At 50.2% G+C, this 21,577-nt stretch overlaps 1 protein-coding gene across 1 annotated transcript; it reads left to right on the forward strand.

Annotated features, from left to right (window-relative positions):
• The first annotated feature begins 1,171 nt into the window (after positions 1–1,171).
• LOC136959938 (lysine-specific demethylase RSBN1L-like) lies at positions 1,172–21,417 on the forward strand. Its single transcript, XM_067254184.1, has 8 exons — positions 1,172–1,694; positions 3,563–3,712; positions 6,512–7,158; positions 15,111–15,248; positions 15,733–15,875; positions 18,496–18,663; positions 18,785–18,893; positions 19,440–21,417. The coding sequence occupies exons 1-8, from the start codon at positions 1,172–1,174 to the stop codon at positions 20,778–20,780; spliced, it is 3,219 nt and encodes a 1,072-aa protein (XP_067110285.1). The 3' UTR covers positions 20,781–21,417.
• The last annotated feature ends 160 nt before the right edge of the window (positions 21,418–21,577 follow it).

The following is a 21,577-nucleotide window of genomic DNA, read 5'->3' on the forward strand; positions in this document are numbered from 1 at the left end:
TTTCAGTTCCATTAATATAAATGGGACATGGCATAATCGGTACGTTGTTCTGTTCCATAAAAAAATACATTTCTGTAGAAAAACATCTGGCATGTATTTCCCACATAAATAAAGGCACAACAGTATATATGCACTCTTGACAGTTAGTCCTTGTGGTATAAATCAGTTGACTCAGATGACTTGCTCACATTCTACAGATGTTTTAACGCGAGGATTGGGTTTATGTACCAGGGTCATTGGTTGGTGGCAGCTGCCATAGCCAAGCGAAATCCCTTGACCTATCTCTTCACTTCTCTTTCTTTTTTTATCTGGCTGTTTATCTTCTCTCTCTCTCCCTCCCCCCACCCCCACCTATTTATTTCCTTTTATGTAGAGGAGTGCTCCCCACTGTGTCTGGGGAGTCAGGTGGCTGAGCGGTTAGGGAAGCAGGCTTGTAATCAGAAGGTTACCAGTTCGATTCCCGGCTGTGCCAGATGACGTTGTGTCCTTGGGCAAGGCACTTCACCCTACTTGCCTCGGGGGAATGTCCCTGTACTTACTGTAAGTCGCTCTGGATAAGAGCGTCTGCTAAATGACTAAATGTAAATGTAAATGTGTCTGCCCCGGAGGGAGGCAGAGGTGACTGACTAACTCGGTCGACCAGATAGTTTGTCATCCGCCGCCCTGTCTCTCAATGCCTGTGTCCTGCAGTCCCTGGCGAGAGGCCACGAAGTCAGCAGCGGACAGAATTAGAACAAGTTATATTTTGTATATTATTTATACTATCTATCGTAGCGAACTAATCATTTGGTGGAACATGTATTAAATATCGATCGAAGGGCAGGTTACATGAATTGAAAATATTTAGAGGACTATTCTTTTCATCTGCATGAAAAAGAACACCATATTTATCATAATGTCACCAATGAAAGCTTTATGCAGCGTTCCCTCCTTTTCTGCGACATACCCGTAGTCTCCTGATGTAATAACTCCATGCCCAGCCTATCCCCGTTACTCCTCCCACCGACGAAGCTAAGTACAGTCGCAACAGACTCCGCCTCGGCTCGGCTCCCTCAACCGTTTTGCCTGCCTGTCAGCAGCGCGCGAGCTCGCCACCCCGCCCCCTCCCCGTCTCGCGCAAAACAGCACCAGAGCTCAGAAGAGTAAATAGAGAGAGAGAGTGAGCCCCAAGATGGCGGAGTCACTGGGCTTCATTCACTTTGGTGCAGCGGCTAAAAGCCCGCTCGCCAAACCGAAAGAGTCTAAAAAAGCTTCGCAGGCACGGCCGCAGTCCTCCCGGGACCATCAGCCGCCGCCGCCCAAGAAAGTCCGGACCGACGAAAAGAGTCTTAAGCCCAAGAAACTAAATGGCGATGGAGGAGCTGGAGTGGGAGTCAACGCTGGGGCGAAGCAGGAGCCGAGCCAGACTTACAGTAGCCCGACAACATGGAGCATTGGTCACGTTAAGGCGACCAACCCCTCGGCGCCCCACCAGAAGCCTCCTATCCACAAAGTCTTCAAGCAAAGCGATTTCCTCCTATCCTCGCCTGCCAAACTCAAAAAGACCAAGGAGAAACGCGATAAAGAGAAGGAGAGAGATAAGAAGAAACACAAGCCTCCAGGACCAGGGACACATATTATTAGTCTCAATAACGTTAATGTTACGTCTCCGGGGATGAAGAGGGAAAACGGAGAAGTGAAGTTGGTGCAAAAAGGTAGGCTGTAGTCGATAGTGTTTTGTTGTCGCTTGACTACTAGCAACATATTTGTAGAAAGTTAGGCTTGTATTTTTGTAGCTTTCAAACAAGCAACCCCGCTGCCCGCCATTCAGTTAGCTGTACAGTAGGAGCAGCAAGCTACTTGTCTACTCGCTGGACACGAGCATGCGAGGCCCGTGGCGAGAAATATGCTCATGTGAATAAAACTGCGGTTATTTAGTAATGGGAATTTCCGAAATTGTATAGATAATATATTAACCCGTTGAAAATCATACAAATTTCCGTTATTATTGTACGTTTTGAATTTGGATTTTTCTGTCTGTTATCGTTACGATGTAATTGACTGGGGGTTGTGTTGGAGTTTAGTCAGACGTTGGCTGATGGCTGCGTGTTCACCCGCTGCTGAACCCGCAGCGAGGTCTACAAGCACTCGAGTCTGTGCAGAATGTCCGTGTAGAGTTTAAATTGTTTAGCTAAGGATTGGAAACATTGCAGCGTTGAAGCATACCTAATTGTTTTTAAATTGTTAACACAACAAACAATAAACAACCAGCGCGAAACAAATGTAATGGTTTACATAATGCTTTCGCGGCGTAATAGTGTTATAATGGCCGAGGAAACGGCGAGTTAGTGGGGAAATAATTACAAACTGGTTTGCCAATAGTGGTACTAGGTGGGTCGTGATGGAAGACTATTCTAATTTAACGGAGTATTTACGTTGTTATAAACCAACGCCCGTCCATGTTGTTTATGTTAGCCACCACGCCCCCCTAATAGAACCCAAACAGCTGCGAACAGCTATCCGTCTCACCGTTAGACAAACCGGAGTCACTGATAACCTTTTTACCTCATTTCTGTAGACAATTTACCCTAGAGATTTTAGTTCCTAGTTGTCATAACAAAGGATGTTATTCATGCGGTTTGCCCCTGGCTGCTCTGTCTGATGGACATACACCATTTTCATGAGTCGCTGATTCCAGTAATTGGAGAACACGAGTGACATCAGTTCAGACTGTGCTCTCTCATGGCTGTGTGTAACATGGAGTCAAGTGGATTAAGCTGCAAGATGGTCCTGGATCATGTCCTAGATCCTAAAGTTTGTGGAGAGTGAGCCAGTCAGTCAGTCAGTCATCTATCCATCAAGCTGGCCAAAAATCCATCCAATCTTGTAGCCAGCCAGGTAGGTTCCAGGCAACCAGGCAGCAAGCCAGCCTGCCAGTAATGGATTCATACATCTATCCAGATTAGCCAGTAATCCAACCAGCTGGCTACCAACCTACCCCAGCACTGCGGATCAGCCTGTAAACTCCCTTGTCAGCCTGGTTGTAGTCTACGCCTTCCAGTGACCTAAGGGCTTGTAGCATAATGGCAGTCTGCTTGTGACAGATAGACAGTGATGTCATCTGCTGCCTCACACTAGTGATCTCATCCTTCGGTTTATTAGGTCACTGTACACACACGTGCCTGCGTGCACACACACACACACACACACACACACACACACACACATACACGCTCACACACACTTAAGTCTGCAAAGTGTCATGCCGAGAATAGCATCATCTTCAGCCACTTCCTAGTGCAGTATAGAGCCTTTTGCACTGCTACCGGTTTGACGCATTTAAGGCTATAAATTGTCCTACCAAAAACAGATTTCTGTCTCAAATGTTTTGTAAATAAATGTAAATATAGGGACGTGAAACTGTCTACATATAACCCAAACACCATGCTTATTATAACCAGCTCTAAAGCTGCTTTAATCTGAACCCTGACTGCTTCTCTCCTGACGTGAATACCCCCCACTCTCCCCCCCCCCCCACTCTCTCCCCCCCCCCTCTCTCCCCCCCCCCCTCTCTGCCTGTCAGACCACCACACCACGGAGACAACGAAAGAGAGGGAGAATAAAAAGGACAAGGAGAAAGTGAAAGACAAAGAGAGGGAGAAAGAGAAGAAAAAACACAAAGCAATGAATGAGATCAAGAGGGAGAACGGAGAGGTCAAGCTTCTGCAAAAAGGTATGTGCTGTCAGCTCCACCTGCCCCACACACACACACCTCCCCCCTACACACACACACACACACACCTCCCCCCTACACACACACACACACACCTCCCCCCTACACACACACACACACACACCTCCCCCCTACACACACACACACACACACCTCCCCCCCTACACACACACACACACACCTCCCCCCTACACACACACACACACACACCTCCCCCCTACACACACACACACACACCTCCCCCCTACACACACACACACACACCTCCCCCCTACAAACACACACACACACCTCCCCCCTACAAACACACACACACACCTCCCCCCTACAAACACACACACACACCTCCCCCCTACAAACACACACACACACACACCTCCCCCCTACAAACACACACACACACCTCCCCCCTACAAACACACACACACACCTCCCCCCTACAAACACACACCTCCCCCCTACAAACACACACACATCTCCCCCCTACAAACACACACACACCTCCCCCCTACAAACACACACACATCTCCCCCCTACAAACACACACACACACCTCCCCCTACAAACACACACACATCTCCCCCCTACAAACACACACACACACCTCCCCCCTACAAACACACACACATCTCCCCCCTACAAACACACACACAAATCTCCACCACACCCACAACCCTCCCACACGCACACACACCTCCCACCCGCACTAGACTAGATACTAAATGCAAACTCTGCATGAACACGTATTCGCATGTACATGCTTGCAGCTCAATCCATGTATGTGTGTGTGTGTGTTAACAGACACCCTTCATAAGGTCAGGCTTGTGTCAAAGCAAGATCAGTGGAAACTTAATTTCCTCATTGACAGTCCACAACATCCCCCAACAAAAATTTCCCTTCCTCTCGGCATGCAGACACACACACTGTCGGGGCCGCTGAGTTAATCTGGCCAGCGCACGGCCCTGTCCACCTGGTTGAATTGTTAGCAAAGTTCACAGGCTCAGCGTGATGGAGCCGTCTCCACGCTGTCCTGTGTTCCACCGCCCTCCTCTGTGATGGAGCCGTCTCCACGCTGTCCTGTGTGTGTGTGAGAGAGAGAGAGAGAGTTTACAGCCTTACACTATGAGGCATCTTCTGAAGATCAGATGAGATCATCCGACTGCCAGTTAGCCAAGAGCATCACTACACTGTCCTGCCCCCAAGGAGCTGTGTGCGTGTCTGTGTGTGTGTGTGTGTGTGTGTTTGTCCCATTTCAGTCTAGGGAAAAGCCAGAGCGTTCTATCTAACTGTCCCTTCATTAGTGGTTTCAGAGCTTGACTGTGTTCTGTCTCTCTAGTTCCCTGTCTACTTTCTGTCTGTCTCAGAGGCCAGGCACATCTCTCTCTTTATCTCGCTTTTGCCACTAAACATATTTTCACGTAAGAATTCTTCCAAATACAGTTTGTTTTATTTGTTCCATCAGAGAATTGGCCAAGGAGCAGTGAGATGATCTGCTTTTAGTCTGGTGTCTCTCCTGCTGTAAGCCACATGCTCTGTGCAAGTGCCAGTGTGTGGAAACACATGTATGCACGTTATGTATTTATCCATGATGACCTCTGCTCTGTGGAACAGCGACGATGGTGTCTGGCCTGCTTTAAAGCTACTTTACACTAGAGTGTGTGTGTGTGTGCCAGGGTAGGGGGAAGGGTGGTCTGAGATGGATTAGAAGCTAGTCTCTCTCTCTCTCTCTCTCTCTCTCTCTCTCTCTCTCTCTCTCTCTCTCTCTCTCTCTCTCTCTCTCTCTCTCTCTCTCTCTCTCTCTGTCTTTCAGTCTCTGTCTGTCTCTCTGATTACTTACATATTCTGGACATGTGTCTATGTCCTTCTCTCATGGCAAATATGTGTGTGTGTGGGGTTGTGTACAGTATGTGTCGGTAGGGGTGTGTGTGTGTGGGGGGAGGGGAAATGGAGGGCACTGTGTGCGTGCGTGTTTCAGTTTGTGGCTTAATAGCTTGCAGCAGTCACCCGGGTTGGACTGAGGCTGCAGCTACTTCTGTGAAGCAGCAGGCCATAACACGCATGCACACACACACACACACACACACAGTCATGTGCTCCGAGCTACCAAAATAAACATGGTCAGCCTGCCAAACAGCCAGTTAAATATGCCAGCCTGATAGAATGTACTTTGCATGCAGTTCTATATGATCTGCAGTCTCATAGTTGTCAGCTGCCCTCACACAGAGAGTATTAACGTCCAAACGAGGAAGAGAGTGAGTTCAGTTCCTGCTCTGGAGATGAGTGTGTTCAGGGTTAGTAAGGAGGCCTCCTCGAAACATGAGACGATAATCATCTGTGGTCAGGGTGAGAAGCTAAACAACACCACCTATTTCTTTCTCTCTCCTTTCTCTCTCTCTCGCTCCTTTCTCTCTCTCTCTCTCTCTCTCTCTCTCTCTCTCTCTCTCTCTCTCTCTCTCTCTCTCTGTCTCTCTCTCTCTCTGTCTCTCTCTCTCTCTGTCTCTCTCTCTCTATGTCTCTCTCTCTCTATATGTCTCTCTATATGTCTCTCTCTCTCTCTCCCTCTGTTTGACTTCTCCAGGATAGCAGCAGCAGCTGTGTGTGTACCCTGTGGTTACTGTAATCTACTGCTCTCCTGATACGTCAGTGGAGTCTGAATGAACAACTCAGCGTGATGTGCTCTGCCCCGGCAGCGACAGTGTTTTCTGTCTTCAGTCTAACACCTTGTTCTCTCCCTCTCTGTCTCCTGCTCTTTCTCTTCCTCCCCCCCGGCTCCCTCTCTCCCACCGTCCTCTGTTGCAGGCGATAAAGAAAAGCCCAAAATAAACTCGGAGGAGCTGCAGATCAAAAAGGTGAAGAAGAAAAAGAAGAAGAAACACAAAGAAGTGGAGAGACGGAGGCGCCCCAAGATGTATCACAGGTCCAGCCAGACGGCCTGCGCCGGCCTCCTCCCTGCCAAGCACCTCTCCCCCTCCCCCAAGGGGGACTTCAAACCCCCCCTCCCCATTCAGAACAACCCCCTGGCCCTCCCGAAACAAGACAAGAACCACTCTCCCTCCTCCAAGACCCCCTCCAGGGACCCAGACCTGAAGCCCCCCCAGGCTCAGTGCTCCTACCCTGGGCTGGCCGGCATGGAGTTCAGCCGCCTGGTCCACGTGGAGGAGCAGCCCAACGGGGGGGCCCTGGTGGCTCACGCCTACAACAGAGAGCTGGAGGCCCTGACCCCCCAGGAGAGGCAGCGGTTCGCCCAGGAGTTTGTCACCCTGACCTTCAGCGAGGACCAGGCCCAGGCTGCGCACTACGTGATGGGCATCGTCCACGGAGCGGCCTGCTACCTTCCAGACTTCCTGGACTACTTCTCCTGCAAGTTCCCCACCTCGCACGTTAAGATGGAGATCCTGGGGAAGAAGGATATCGAGACGACCACCATGGCCAACTTCACCTCTCAGGTAGGAGGACCTGGTCTTGACTGGAGAAGACAGAGAGATGTTGGTTGGGTGAAATAGGGTGGGTGGATGGATGGATGAGTAAAATGATAGTTGCTTGGGGGTTGAGAGTATGTTTTAGACGACCACCATGGCACACTTCCCAACACTGGAACAGGCAGCTGACTACACGGCCAGGGTGGAGTGAAGGGTGAAGGGATGGATGAAGAGAGAGGGAAGTGAGGGAGGGAGGGAAGAATAAAGCCTGGGAAACAAGGTCTACAGCTAACTCAGATCTGGCCTGACTATGTCAACATAGTTCCAGGAGCTGGGTCTCTCAGTTTCTCAGCAGTGTCGCAGAATGGCTACACATTGCTTGTTGTTGACAGGATGAAAGTGTTTTGTGAGTTCAGCTGAACAGCCCTTAGACAGAACTCTCAGGCCAAAGTTGAGGAGGAGGTCCAGTAAAATGCCAGTCTTTTCCCAGGACTCTACACGAGGGTCTGTGAGGAAGAAAGGCCTGATTTAGACCTGGAAATACCAGCGGATTCTCTTGACATTCAGTCTCATGATGTAACAATAATCAGATCACAACGGTCAGCACCCGCCAGACTGGGGACTGTGTGTGTGTGTGTGTGTGTGTGTGAGTGAGGGACTGAGTGGTGTATATGAGTGTGTGTGATCCAGGTTGTTTGTTTCTTAATGAGATGAGAGCTGCGACTGAAAGGAGGAAACCGAGGTGGGAGATCACTAATTTACTGTTCAGGGAACACACCCACGCACACACAGTTAAGAGGTGACTGGATAATTAGAGAGGGCTTAACCGCAGATCTGTGATGGTCCACAGTTGATTTTGCACTCAGATTTGTTTTGACAATTTCTTCTACGCTAAGTAAAGGTAATTTTTACAGATTGATTATACGCCACCTCTCAAGCTGTTTGTATTTACAATGTTCTGTTTTTCTGAAATCAGAATGTCACAACAGAGTGCTAAGCGGGCCAAAGTCAGTCTGGTAGCGTGGATGCCCTGATTAGCACCACAGGACACTGCATTGGTGAATGTTCCTTCGCTGGCTGTGTTCACAGCCCTTACAGTCATTCATAGAAACTCAACCTGTGTAATATGCCTTGCCAGCAATAAGATGTCCTTTAAACAGATGCTGTGCATGTATGTGTGGGTGTGTCTGTGTGGAGGGAGGATGTGGTCTGTGTAAAGAACAGCTGTTGGGCCCCTCTTTCTACACACAGGAGTGGAACTGAAGTGTCTTTACAAAGAGAGTGATTATCTACAAGCCAGGAACATGCGCGCACACACACGCATGCACACATGCATGCACGCACACACATAAACACAAACACACACATGTGCGCGCACGCACGCATGCCCGCACACACACACACACTCTGTCCCCTATGCTCTCTCTGTTTCTTCTGTCTTACAGAAAGAAAAGAACAACAGACAGAATGAAAGAAGGAAGGATAACAGTTAGTTATAACTCATCCCTGGGGGAGCCTGTTGGCAGGGCTCTGGACAGGATCCAGGGGTCTGCATGTAGGGGTGCACCCCCGGCCCCCCCCTGGGCAGACTCCAGGGCCCCGTCCCCCGTGGATAACATGCAGCGCGAGGCTTCGTGGCGTAGGGCCCCAGCAGGCAGAGAAGCGCTCCTGTGGAGAGATGGCAGTGTGACAGGACAGACAGAGGTTTCTGCTGTGCTTGGTGCCGTGCAGTTTGTCCTTGAATGGACTCTTCATACCTCCAGTGTTCTGGGGGGGGTTCTGTTTACACCAGCTCTCTGAGAACCAGAGCCAGAAGGGAGGGAATCACTGACCATGCTGATCGGCTTTCTCCTTGTGGGGTAAGAGAGTTTTGGATGATGGTCTGTTGTATAGAGTGGGTAAGATGTTATTATGGTCTGTAGTATAGAGTCTGGGTAATATGTTATTATGGTCTGTTGTATAGAGTCTGAGTAAGATGTTATTATGGTCTGTAGTATAGCACCAGACAGGTCAGGAGTGGGTCAGTGTTGCTGGCAGTGAGTCAGTGGGGTCAGTGACTGTGTGTGTGTGTGTGTGCCAGTAGGGTCAGTTCCTGGCGGTGTGTGTCAGGGTGTGTGTCAGAGTGTGTGGGTGTGTAGTTCTGGAGCTGCTGCTTGCTGTAGTGTCTCACTGGATTATTCTTCTCAGCCTCACACTGTTTCCCTCCTCTTTCTCCCGCTCTTTTCTGCACGCCGCTGACACATACTTCCTCTCGCTCTACTCTCTCTCTCTCTTTCTCTCATTCCCCTTTCTCTCTCTCTCTCTCCTCTCCCTCTCTGTCTCTCTCGCTCTCGCTCACTCTCACATTCACCCGAGTTTCCTAGCAACGCACTTTTTTTCCCTGAAAATGGAGCGTTATGAAAAAGGGGGTGGATGTGGGAATACTGGTGGTGTAGCCTAGAACAGGAGGCACTGCAGAGGAAGCTTCTCTCTCTCTCTCTCTCTCTCTCTCTCTCTCTCTCTCTCTCTCTCTCTCTCTCTCTCTCTCCTCTCTCTCTCTCTCTCTCTCTCTCTCTCTCTCTCTCTCTCTCTCTCTCTCTCTCTCTCTCTCTCTCTCTCTCTCTCTCTCTCTCTCTCTCTCTCTCTCTCTCTCTCTCTCTCTCTCTCTCTCTCTCTCTCTCTCTCTCTCTCTCTCTCTCTCTCTCTCTCTCTCTCTCTCTCTCTCTCTCTCTCTCTCTGCTCACTTGACCTTTGGGGTAATTTTCAGTTTTTGTGGTAAAGGCTCTCTCTCTCTCTCTCTCCCTCTGTCTCCCTCCTTTACCAGTCTCTGTCTCCCTCACTCCTTCCCTCCATCCCTCTCTCCTGCTGAATTGTAACTGGTTCAACGTTTTGTAATTTCTTCCACTTGACCTGTGGGTAATTTTCAGTTTTTGTGGTAAAGGCTCTCTCTCTCTCTCTCTCTCTCTCTCTCTCTCTCTCTCTCTTTCTCTCTCTCTCTCTCTCTCTCTCTCTCTCTCTCTCTCTCTCTCTCTCTCTCTCTCTCTGTCTGTCTGTCTGTCTCTCTCTCCCTCTCTCTTTTTCTCACCCTCTCTCTCTCTCTCTCTCTCTCCCTCTCTCTCTCTCTGTCTCTCTCTCTCTCTCTCTCTCTCTCTCTCTCTCTCTCTCTCTTTCATGCAGCTAAAGTGACAATCAGAGGATAAACAGCCTCAAGGTTGTGGGCATGCTGTGCCAGTGGAATCACCATGATGTTTTTGACTTCATGACAGAACTGTTATGTTACATGCAGCTTTCTAGTTAGTGTTGCATAACAAGCACGCTACACAACCCCCAACAGGCTCAAACAGACCTGATCTAGGTCTCTAATACTTATTGTACAGTACATTCATTTGTGTTAGACACTGCACCCTTGATCACAGAAAGCACCAGAGATGGGTGACCTAGAACAATCTACAAAATGACATATATTTCTGTTTGTGTTAAACAAAGTTGGCCCACCTCCGTGGACGCAAGCTTCCAACTCTTTCGTGCTATGCTTTTTGTTATTTTTACAGTAGCCTAGCCTTGAGCTAACAAGGCTTGGTGTGGAAGGAAAACACCTCCTGAACATAGACAACCATAAAACTGGGGAATCATTTTCTTTCTTGGTAAATGAATAAAACCAGTTTGAAAGTCCTGGTAGACCTAGACAGAAGAGAGATTGCCAGACCAGCATCAGAATCTAGAAAGTAGTTAAGAAAACAAGGACGTGAGCACAGGGAATAGGACCTGTGTTGGGCTATTGATTTAGTCTCAGGCAGAAAAACCTTTGCCTATTAACCAGCTATATCTCCCAGGACAACCGTTTGAAATTTCAGCTGTAGCATTAAGCGGAGGGCGATGTGGTATTCCATCACAGAACAACTTGGCTTGAATAACACCCACAACTCAGCGAGATGGCATTAACCACAAACCAGCAGTCGACACCTCTTGGCACACACAGGTGGTCTAGGCCCGGAAATATTGACGTTCCTTTACTGGTGGCTTGTGTCACATCTAGCTCTCACTATCACATCTGGTCTCACAAACATGCTCTTTACTTCCACCTCACTCTGAATGATTAACCACCAGTCCACTTACATGGTTTTTACATTTAGTCATTTAGCAGACACTCTTATCCAGAGCGACTTACAGTAAGTACAGGGACATTCCCCCAAGAGGCAAGTAGGGTTAAGTGCCTTGCCCAAGGACACAACGTCATTTGGCACTGCCGGGAATCGAACTGGCAACCTTCAGATTACTAGCCCGATTCCCTAACCGCTCAGCCACTATGCATCTTACATAGCGGCGTTTGGTGGCTGCTGGTTGGTGAAAGACGGTATCGAGTGTGTCGGGGAACTGTGAGTGGCTAGTGAACCCAGGATGAGGTGACAGTTTAGCATTTTTCTGCACAGCTGCACTCACAGGTTGGAGGAATTCACCCCTTGAAGGGAGATAGAGGGAGAGAAAGAGAGAGAGAGAGAGACGGACGGTGGGGTCGCCATAAGTTGGAAGGTAAAGAGCTGAAAGGAGTGGCTGTACATCGGTCTGGAGAGTGCAGCTGCTAACATCTGTGTGTGGGATCTGGGTTCTAGAACGGATGTTCTAGAAGAGCTGGATGCCTGGATCAGCTAGCTGAAACTGCCACTTTACAGCTGTTTGCAGAGCACTCTGAGGCACTTGAAGTCATTTGATATTTGTTCATGTGCAGAGCGTTCCACTACACCTTTAGTTGAGAATAGTTTGTGAGTGAGGAGGAGAGAGAGAGAGGAGGGGGGGGGGGGTTTAGGGAGAGGGAGGGAGAAAGACAGATGGAGAGGAGACCAAGCTGTGTTGCTGTTGCTGCTCTGGTTAGGGCCTGGTTTGATTTGGTCTGGACACTAGGGCTCTGTATTCAGCACAGCTAGTGGCAACAGCCAAAATTGTTTACACACACACACACACACACACACTCTCTCGCTCTCTGACTGGACAGCTGCTGCAGTCCAGCACGAATAAGAGCAGGCAAGAGTGCCCCTCTCCTTCAACACTTGTTTATTTCTCACTCAGACACATTCTCAATCAGGCCTACATTATGCAACCCTGTCACACAGGAGACAGAACACTTCATATCTCTCTTTCTATGACATCACATCCTCTACTTCTCTGTTCTGTTTCCCCTTCGCTCCCAGTAAGGGCGCCTGTGGCTTTTACTGCAGAACAGGGAGATTCCTCCGTTTCTACAGACACACACACACACACACACACACTCTCCATTTTCCAGCCAGCTCGACAAGTGGTGAGAGAGTTGGAGAAGTGGGAGAGTGAACTCAAGGACCGACGTTGCTGCTAGATCTCTCTCTCTGTCTCTCCCTCTCTCTATCTTTCTGTAGCTAGTGTTAACCTCTTCAGCCTTGTGCCACATTGTGGGATGTTGGCTTGCCCTCTTCTTCTCCTCCACTCCCCCCATCTTTCCTCCTCCTCTCTTCCTGGGTTCCTGTCTGGCCAGGAGAGAGGGAGGGAGAGAGGCCAAGTGGGAAAGACTTGAGGGCCAACTCACTTGAACTTTTGCTTTGCCAGATCAACTCCCTTTCCTGGTAAACACACACAGATGGATTCAAATGGAAGCACGTACTGGTGGCTTAGTTGGGATTTTGGAAGACTGACATACCCTCCAATCATGCTTGTGAAACTGTTATTTATTTTTTATTTTTTCAGCCATTTTTATTTCCTCATTTAAACAGAAAATCTCTGAACATCCACAAAGAGAAAAAGCCGAAAGTGGAACACATCTCTCTTGCACTTGGCAGTGCCTCCCTTTTTCCCTTTTTCTCTCCCCCTTCTTTCTCTCTTCGCTTCTGCATCTCATCCTCCCTCTCTCTCTCTGTGATGGGGCGTGAGGAAGGTTTGTAGTGTAGTATGAGTCATCCAGGGGAGTCTGGAAGGTCTTTAGTGCTCCGCTGTGTTACACAAAACACCTTGATGCTGTCGCCACGCTGCCTATACACAAGCACACACACAAAAGCGAAGCCCACACACACACACACACACGCTGACTGTAAGGATAGCGAGGGTGATATTAATCTCTCTGAGAGGAGTCCGGCTGTGGGAAGGGGGGGGGAAAGGGGGAAGGCAGAGAAAGGGGGAGGAGAGCGATATGGGTAGATGGAGAGGGGGGAAGGTAGAATGAGGGAGGAGAGCTAGATGGATAGATAGAGAGGGGGAAGGTATAGAGAGAGAGAGGGAGGGAGGGAGATTGTGGTTGTTAGAGGGTATTCCCTTCAGGCCAGCAAGCAGGTCTGCTTCTCTGACCTTGACAAGCCAGGTGCTGTGAAACATGTCCTACTGGTTTAGCAAGCTCTTTAAATACTCACACAAACAAACACACACCTTCTCTTCTAGTTTTTCTCTCTGTCTCTCTCTGTCTCTCTCTCTCTCTCCCATCTGTTTATCTCTCTTTATTTCTCGACCTTCTTTTGAGCTCTGGGTGTTTCTGCACCAGGCTTTCACCAGCCAGTCACAGGTGATAACATTCTCACACTCCTGCTTTTGATTAGCAAACTTTCTAATCCTGACCTCCTTTCTACTGCTCTACTACTGTGTGTGTGTGTGTGTGTGCGCGCTTGTATGTATGTATGTCTGTCTTCTCCTCTATACGTGTGTGTGTGTGTGTCGGTCGTCTGTCCGTGTGTGTTCCTTCACGGGAGGAGGCGTTCCGGTCCAGCGGTAAATCTCAGATATGGGCCCCTGGAGCATGAAATTCGATAAACTTTACAATGCGTGAAAGCCGACACGCCTAGCCAACATGTCTCCGAGTCTCTCACCCTCTCCTGCCCGTCCGCCATGGAAACAGCCCCCAGCAGCAACACGACAGCCCCGAGATCACCCCTTAATGGATTCACCTCAGAGACACAGTGTGGGGAGGTGCAATAGCGATGGATGGTTACACTCCAGAGCGTGACGCTTGCGGTACAGTATACGTCGGGGCGCGGCGCGCTTCCCGGAGAGGCTCTGCGCTCTGGGTGTCGCACGGCGTGTCATAATACGGTACACCGTGTCCTGCTGCTGAACACAGCGTTATGTAAGCAGGGCCGAGGAAACCGAATGCAGACTCGGGCACTGCACACAGTGACGCATCTTGTAATGGTGTTAACATAAGGAGCAACAGGGGAGATATGAGCATCTGGTGGAGGGAGGTGGGGGGGCTTACAGGCTGAAGTAGGGAGAGAGGGAGAGGGTGCAGGAGAGAATGAGACGGGGAGGAGGAGGAGGGGGGGGTGGATACATCCTGCTGAAGTGTCGTCTTAGAAAGGTGGGTGGGGGGGGAGGGGGGAGGTGGGGGGGAGTCTCTTACTGGAGACCTGTGCAGAGCACAGCGTGTCTGATCAGTGCCAGGTCTGAGACATCTGCACAGGGGCTGCCGTGTGTGTGTGTGCGTGTGTGTGTGTGTGTGTGTTCGCACCTGTGAGTGAGCTCATTACTGTAAAAGTGTGTGTGTGTGTGTGCTAACAGCCCACTGCCCAGCATGAGGTAACATGAGGCCATGGTCACTACAGGTGTGTATGTGTGTGTGCTTACTTAACCTACATTTGTTGATCATTACGAGGAAATGGGAAATGTGTGCTAATCAGCTGGCTCTTTGTTCTGTTGGAATGGCAGTTCTTTTCTACCAAACACAAACGGAAATATGCCTTTCTACACTTGTACATTTTCTCCCTGCTGTCTAACAGCCTGGAGCTGGATAAATCAACCAGGCTTGTGTAGACCTGTCTTGTGGCCAGTTACATAGGAAAACGAGATGCTATCACACAGTTTTGGCTTGCATACGAACACATTTGAATAACTGCAGCTGCAAACAAAATGGTACTGTAACTTCCACCAGGCAGCTGTTCTGCGTCACATTCCTGAAGCTGGATCTGAATGCTGTGTTGCCTGCTGTTCCGGGTGAGACTTGCATGGTTCAGTTAAGGTGCTGCCATGATCCAGTATGTTCTTTTTGGTTCTAGGTGAAGAGAACCTACTCCCACGGGACGTACCGAGCCGGCGCCATGCGCCAGATCAGTCTGGTGGGCGCTGTGGACGAGGAAGTGGGGGATTACTTCCCAGAGTTCCTCAGCATGCTGGAGGAGTCGCCCTTCCTGGAGGTGATAGGTCACAATGGTGTTAGGACTACAATGGAACACAAGTGATGTTAGGACTACAATGGAACACAAGTGATGTTAGGACTACAATGGAACACAAGTGATGTAATTTACGGCAACTTATATTTATCCCACTTAGTACTGCTAGTTTATGTACCCTTAGTATAGTTAGTCCACATATTTAAATTTTAGGTATATGTTTATTGTATGCACCTTCCTGCCAAAGCAAATTCCTTGTCTGTGCAAACTTTCATGGCGAATAAATCCCTTTCTGATTCTGATTCTGATGTTAGGACTACAATGGAACACAAGTGATGTTAGGACTACATCGTTTGATTTGACCTTTTCTCGAACAAGGCAGAAGGTTGCAGCTGTACTAAAGCCACAGCAGAGGGCAGCTCTGATTCTACACGAGTGCAGGGGATAAGAACAATTATTTCCCCAGCCAGCAGAGAGCTAAACGTGTCTCTGTTCATCGCCCCCTCAGCGGACGTTGCCATGGGGAACCTTCTCCAGCCTGCGGCTGAAGAGTCCGACGGAGAGCGATGACGGGCCGATCATGTGGGTGCGACCTGGCGAGCAGATGATCCCTGTGGCTGACATGCCAAAGTCCCCCTTCAAAAGGAAAAGGTGGGCTTTCACACACACACACACACACACACACCCACACACTCCACACCCACTCCTCACACACACACACACACACACACTCCTCACACACACACTCCCACACACACACACGCACACACACACACACCCACACACTCCACACCCACTCCTCACAAACACACACACACTCCTCACACACACACACCCACACACACACTCTCACACACACACTCCTCTCACACACACACACATACCCACACAGACTCGCACACACCTAAGCACTGAGGGATTGAGGGGCTCAGAGGGGATTCTGGCTCTATAGTGCATGTGTTTATATTGGCTGCAGCTTAAGTGTTTGTTCTGCTTAAACACAGAGTCTGTTTTTACACCAGTGCAGAACGTTCCCTTGTTCTGGCTTGATATTCAGCCCTGTTCTCCTTAAAGAGCGTGTAATGGGCCTGCCACACACACAACCAGAAATGACCCATTGTTTTTGTTTGTGTGTGTATCTGCCTCCTCTGCGCCACCCAGGATTAGACAATTAGCACATCTCTGTTTCTGACTGTCATTGTCTCCTCTGCGACAGAGCAGCAGATGAATCCCGCTGCATGAGCTTGTCCCTACCTCCTGCTTAACCCTCTGTGATCAATCTCATGTTGTTGTTAATGATGAGAGAGAGAGGCACCAGACCTACACACACATTACCCACCAAGTTCCTCTACTCCTGGGGCACACACACACATTTTGTAGATCCTGTTTGATCATGTATCATCTCTGCCTTTGTTCTGCAGACAGAGTTGTGTCAGTTTTAATGACAGTAATATGATGTCATGTTTTGACATGAAAGTAGGGTAGAGGGAGTGCTGGACAGCTTAATGGGAAGGAATGGTTTCACCACTGTTTGTTGGCTTCTGGCTGTTTGTATGTTTTTGACTGTTTACTTTGCGTCTGTTTATTGTCCGTCTGTTTTATTTATGTCTGCTTATCTGTCTGTCTGTTAAATTTATGTCTGTCTGATTGTCTGTCTGTCTGCTTGTCTGTCTGCTTGTCTGTCTGTCTGCTTGCGTGTCTGTCTGCGTGTCTGTCTGCTTGTCTGTCTGTCTGCTTGTCTGTCTGCTTGTCTGCTTGTCTGTCTGCTTGTCTGTCTGTTAAATTTATGTCTGTCTGCTTGTCTGTGTCTCTGTCTGTCTGTCTGCTTGTGTGTCTGTCTGCGTGTCTGTCTGCTTGTCTGTCTGTCTGCTTGTCTGTCTGCTTGTCTGCTTGTCTGTCTGCTTGTCTGTCTGTTAAATTTATGTCTGTCTGCTTGTCTGTGTCTCTGTCTGTCTGCTTGTCTGTCTGTCTGCTTGCGTGTCTGTCTGCGTGTCTGTCTGCTTGTCTGTCTGTCTGCGTGTCTGTCTGCTTGTCTGCGTGTCTGTCTGCGTGTCTGTCTGCTTGTCTGTCTGCTTGTCTGCTTGTCTGTCTGTCTGCTTGTCTGCGTGTCTGTCTGCGTGTCTGTCTGCTTGTCTGTCTGCTTGTCTGCTTGTCTGTCTGCTTGTCTGTCTGCGTGTCTGTCTGCGTGTCTGTCTGTCTGTCTCCTTGTCTGTCTGCTTGTCTGTCTGCTTGTCTGTCTGTTGGTCAGTTAGCGGTGTGGTTGCTGGGCCGGCTGTCAGAAACACTTGTGTGAAGCCTGGAGACGAGCTCTCTGTCTGTTCCTGGAGAGGAGGAGAGAGGGGACCCAGAGGGACCCAGAGGGACTCTCTCCTACATTCTCCCCCTGCTCCCCCCCCCTTCTCCTCCTCTCTGCTTTCCTTCCTACACCTCTCTTCACAGCATGTTAACCATATGGTGTGTGTGTGTGTGAGGGGGGGGACAGTCTCTGGTGCTGCTGTATGAGCAGGAAACGCACATGGTCTCTAGATCATGTGCACGGGGACCAAGAGAGGGAGGGGGGAGGAGAGGGAGGGAGGGAGTAGGGGATTAACAAGAAAGATGGAGATCTTGACTAGACCTGCGCTCTCTGGTAGCAGCAGGCACATGTAATTTTTCTCCATCTATTTCTCTCCCTTCTCCCCCTCCCTCTCTCCTCCCCTCTTCCCCTCTCTCCCTCCTCCCCTCTCTCCTCCCCCCTTCCCCTCTCTCCTCCCTCCCTCCCTCCCTCCCTCCCTCCCTCCCTCCCTCCCTCCCTCCCTCCCTCCCTCCCTCCCTCCCTCCCTCCCTCCCTCCCTCCCTCCCTCCCTCCCTCGAGTGCTGTGGATGTCTTTCTGTTGGGCCAGGCTTTGCATTCATTACTTTATCACGGCAGGCAGACTCCTCCAGTCTACTACTGCATACTAAACAGCATCGCTCCCCTGGTCCCCCTCCTCCTCTCTCTTTACCGCTCTCCCTCGTCCCCGCTCTCTTCCCCCCCCCTTTCTCTCTTTTTCTATCTTGTCCCCTCTCCCCCTCTCCCCTACCAATCTTCCTCCTCCTCTCCCTCCCTCTTCTCATTTCTTCTCCTCCACCCTCCCTGTTTTGCCTTGAGATGTGTTTCTGACAGTGAGTGCTGTTTGGAGTTTAATGTACGCCAACCCCCCCACCCAGGAGTCCAGGACTAGATAGTGGAGTTAGTCAATAGTTAGTTATCTGCCGTTGATAGTCGTGCCTGTCTGCCTTCCTCCTCCAGGTCAACCAATGAGATCAAGAACCTGCAGTACCTGCCTCGGGCCAGCGAGCCTCGGGAGATGCTGTTTGAGGACCGCACACGGGCGCACGCCGACCACATCGGCCAGGGCTTCGAGAGGCAGACCACGGCCGCCGTGGGGGTGCTCAAGGCTGTGCGCTGTGGAGAGGGGTGGGTTACTCTACACACACACACGTTCATGCACACATACAGACGGTCCACTATGCACAGTCAGTGTGTCTGATACTGACCTAGGCTATTTTGGGGTGTGTTTGTGTGTGTGTGTGTGTAGGCCCGAGCCTCCTCGTGTAACCAAAGACGTGATCTGCTTCCACGCTGGAGACTTCCCTGATGTGGTCCAGAGGCTGCAGCTGGACCTGTATGAACCACCTCTCTCTCAGGTAACACACACACACCTCTCTCTCAGGTAACACACACACCTCTCTCTCAGGTAACACACACACCTCTCTCTCAGGTAACACACACACCTCTCTCTCAGGTAACACACACACCTCTCTCTCAGGTAACACACACACACCTCTCTCTCAGGTAACACACACACACCTCTCTCTCAGGTAACACACACACACCTCTCTCTCAGGTAACACACACACCTCTCTCTCAGGTAACACACACACACCTCTCTCTCAGGTAACACACACACACCTCTCTCTCAGGTAACACACACACCTCTCTCTCAGGTAACACACACACCTCTCTCTCAGGTAACACACACACTAGTCATGGCACTATGCCACGTTGTTACATTCCCAACAAAAAGATACTGTAGATCCCACAGTAGACATCAGTCCTGGATGATTCTACGTTTCCATCTAACTGATCCTCCTCAGACCACCACTGCCATCTGCTGGGCTAGCCAGGTACTACACCACAGTGAGTCCCCTCATGCAGGCTGTGTGTGTGTGTGTGTGGTCTCTCTCCACCAGTGTGTGCAGTGGGTGGACGATGCCAAGCTGAACCAGCTGAGACGGGAAGGGATCCGCTACGCCCGGATCCATCTCCATGACAACGACATCTACTACATCCCCCGGGGGGTGGTGCACCAGTTCAAGACCGTCTCTGCCGTCTGCAGCCTGGCCTGGCACATCCGCCTCCGGCAGTACCACCAGGGCCCCTGCTCCCCCCTGGAGGAGAGGAGCGAGCCGGGGGAGGAGAGGGGGGAGGTGGGGGCGAGGGCGGAGGAGGAGGAAGAGAAGATGGAGAAGGAGAAACGGAGGGTAAAGGAGGAGGAGGAGGAGGAGGAGAGGAAGGTCTGCGAGGGAGCTGAGAAGCAACGGGTGAAGGAGGAGAGGAGAGAAGAGAGGAAGGCGGAGGAGGAGAGGAGGAAGAAGGAGGAGCGGAGGGTGGAGAGGAGTCACGCGGTGCTGTTGAAGCAGCAGGCGACCGAGGGTGGTGCTATGTGTCCTCCCCCCTCCTCCTCCACCACAGACTCCAGACCCAAGCCCCCCAGGGTCAGAGACAGGGGGGGCCCTCCTCCAGAGGGCAGAGTGGACCTTGTGGCCACCCCCCCACTGGAGACGCCGCCCCTGGCCACACCCCTAGCCCCGTCACATGACAGCAGGCCCAAAGGACATCATCAGCATCATCACAGACACCAACACCATCATCCTCGCTCAAAATATCAAAGCACTTCTTCCAGTTTAACCACAGCTTCCAACCCCTCCTCCTCTCTTTCCCTGAGTCACTCTCCCTCTGACCAAACGAATCTCCCCCCTCCCCCTCCCCTCCCCCCCAGTGTCTCTCCCTCAGCAAACGCCAGCTCCCCCCTGTTGACAATACCCCCCTCCCTGATTCCTCCCAGACCAGCAGCGTCCAGCCATGCTGAGGCTCCCCCCCCTGCCTCGCAGCCTCAGAGCCCCTGGTTGGACCAGCCCAGGGACAAAGACTGGCTCCTCCCCAAGCCCCCTGTAATCCCCCTGGACACACGGACACCCTCCTTCCCCTTCCCCCACCCCCATCAATATCACCCCTCCAACTATCTACAACCTCACTCCCAACCTTTCCCTTCCCCTCTACAGCATCTGCCGTACTCCCCTGGTTCACAGCCTCACCCCTCTCACGTCCCCCTCGCTTATCCGTCATACCCCGCCTACTCCTCCCACCTCCTTCAAACACGCCCCTCCCATCCTCCCCACATCCCCCAACCTCCACCTTCTCCTGCCCCCCTCCTCCCTCCCTCCTCGTCACACCTACCCATCCACGCTCCCCCCTCTCCACGACCTATCAATCCACAACTGCATGAACATAGAAAAGATGTTTTATACTGATTTGTACAGAACTGTTTTACGGCTCATTGGTTCAGTTTCTCTTGGGATTATGTTTTAATATGATCGGATGAGGAAAAGAGCTAGAAGGAAGTGTATGTAAATGTGAGTGAGTGCGTGAATGTGAGAGAGTTTGAAGAGAGATACTTTGAAGAGAACCAGAGAGAGAGAGAGAAAACCTGTTAGCAGCATGTTTGAGTTGGTACAGTAATGATGTAAGGAAGACTCCACTGTAGCCCCCCTATCCTCCTGGGACTAAACACAGCAGATGTAGCTTGTAACATTCCTCAGTGCCTCTTCCTTACTGTGAACTACCCAAGGCACTTAACGCCAGGGACACTGGCCTTCTGACTACAGCTCTCAAACACACAAACAGGTTCTTGAATAATATATTTTTCAGTTTTTAGGTCAAAATTGATGTTATCAGAGCTGACATGAACATATATATTTTTTTGTAAAAGGACAGAATTGTTTAAGATATATATACTTTTTTTTTCATAGAGCTTATTTATATCCGTTTTGGTTTGTAGTTTTTTCTTTTAGCTGTCAGCACTGTTGTGTAATTAAAGGTTTTGTAAGGAAACTTGTAGTGTGATTTCTACCTAAAATATGAACCTGGCTAATAAAAAGGTTCAATGTCCTGAATGCCTCATGTTTTTTGTTGCTTGATCCCTGAGGTACAGTCCTGGGGTTAGACTGCAGACACTGTTAGATGTTTAGTGTTAGTAGTCTGGGTTGATTTGATCTCACACATTTAACAGCTTGTTAGGGATCTGACGGCAGGCTGTGCAATTCTGTGG

The sequence above is a fragment of the Osmerus mordax genome, chromosome 17, assembly GCF_038355195.1.
Source record: "Osmerus mordax isolate fOsmMor3 chromosome 17, fOsmMor3.pri, whole genome shotgun sequence".
NCBI classification, from domain to species: domain Eukaryota; kingdom Metazoa; phylum Chordata; class Actinopteri; order Osmeriformes; family Osmeridae; genus Osmerus; species Osmerus mordax.

What these genes read in the sequence shown, in the direction of transcription:
- LOC136959938 (XM_067254184.1), top strand. Translation starts at nt 1,172, where the DNA reads ATGGCGGAGTCACTGGGCTTCATTCACTTTGGTGCAGCGGCTAAAAGC. An exon ending in TCCCCCTTCAAAAGGAAAAG is followed by an intron (nt 15,876 to 18,495) that starts GTGGGCTTTCAC and finishes TTCCTCCTCCAG; the next exon opens with GTCAACCAATGAGATCAAGA. An exon ending in GCTGTGCGCTGTGGAGAGGG is followed by an intron (nt 18,664 to 18,784) that starts GTGGGTTACTCT and finishes GTGTGTGTGTAG; the next exon opens with GCCCGAGCCTCCTCGTGTAA.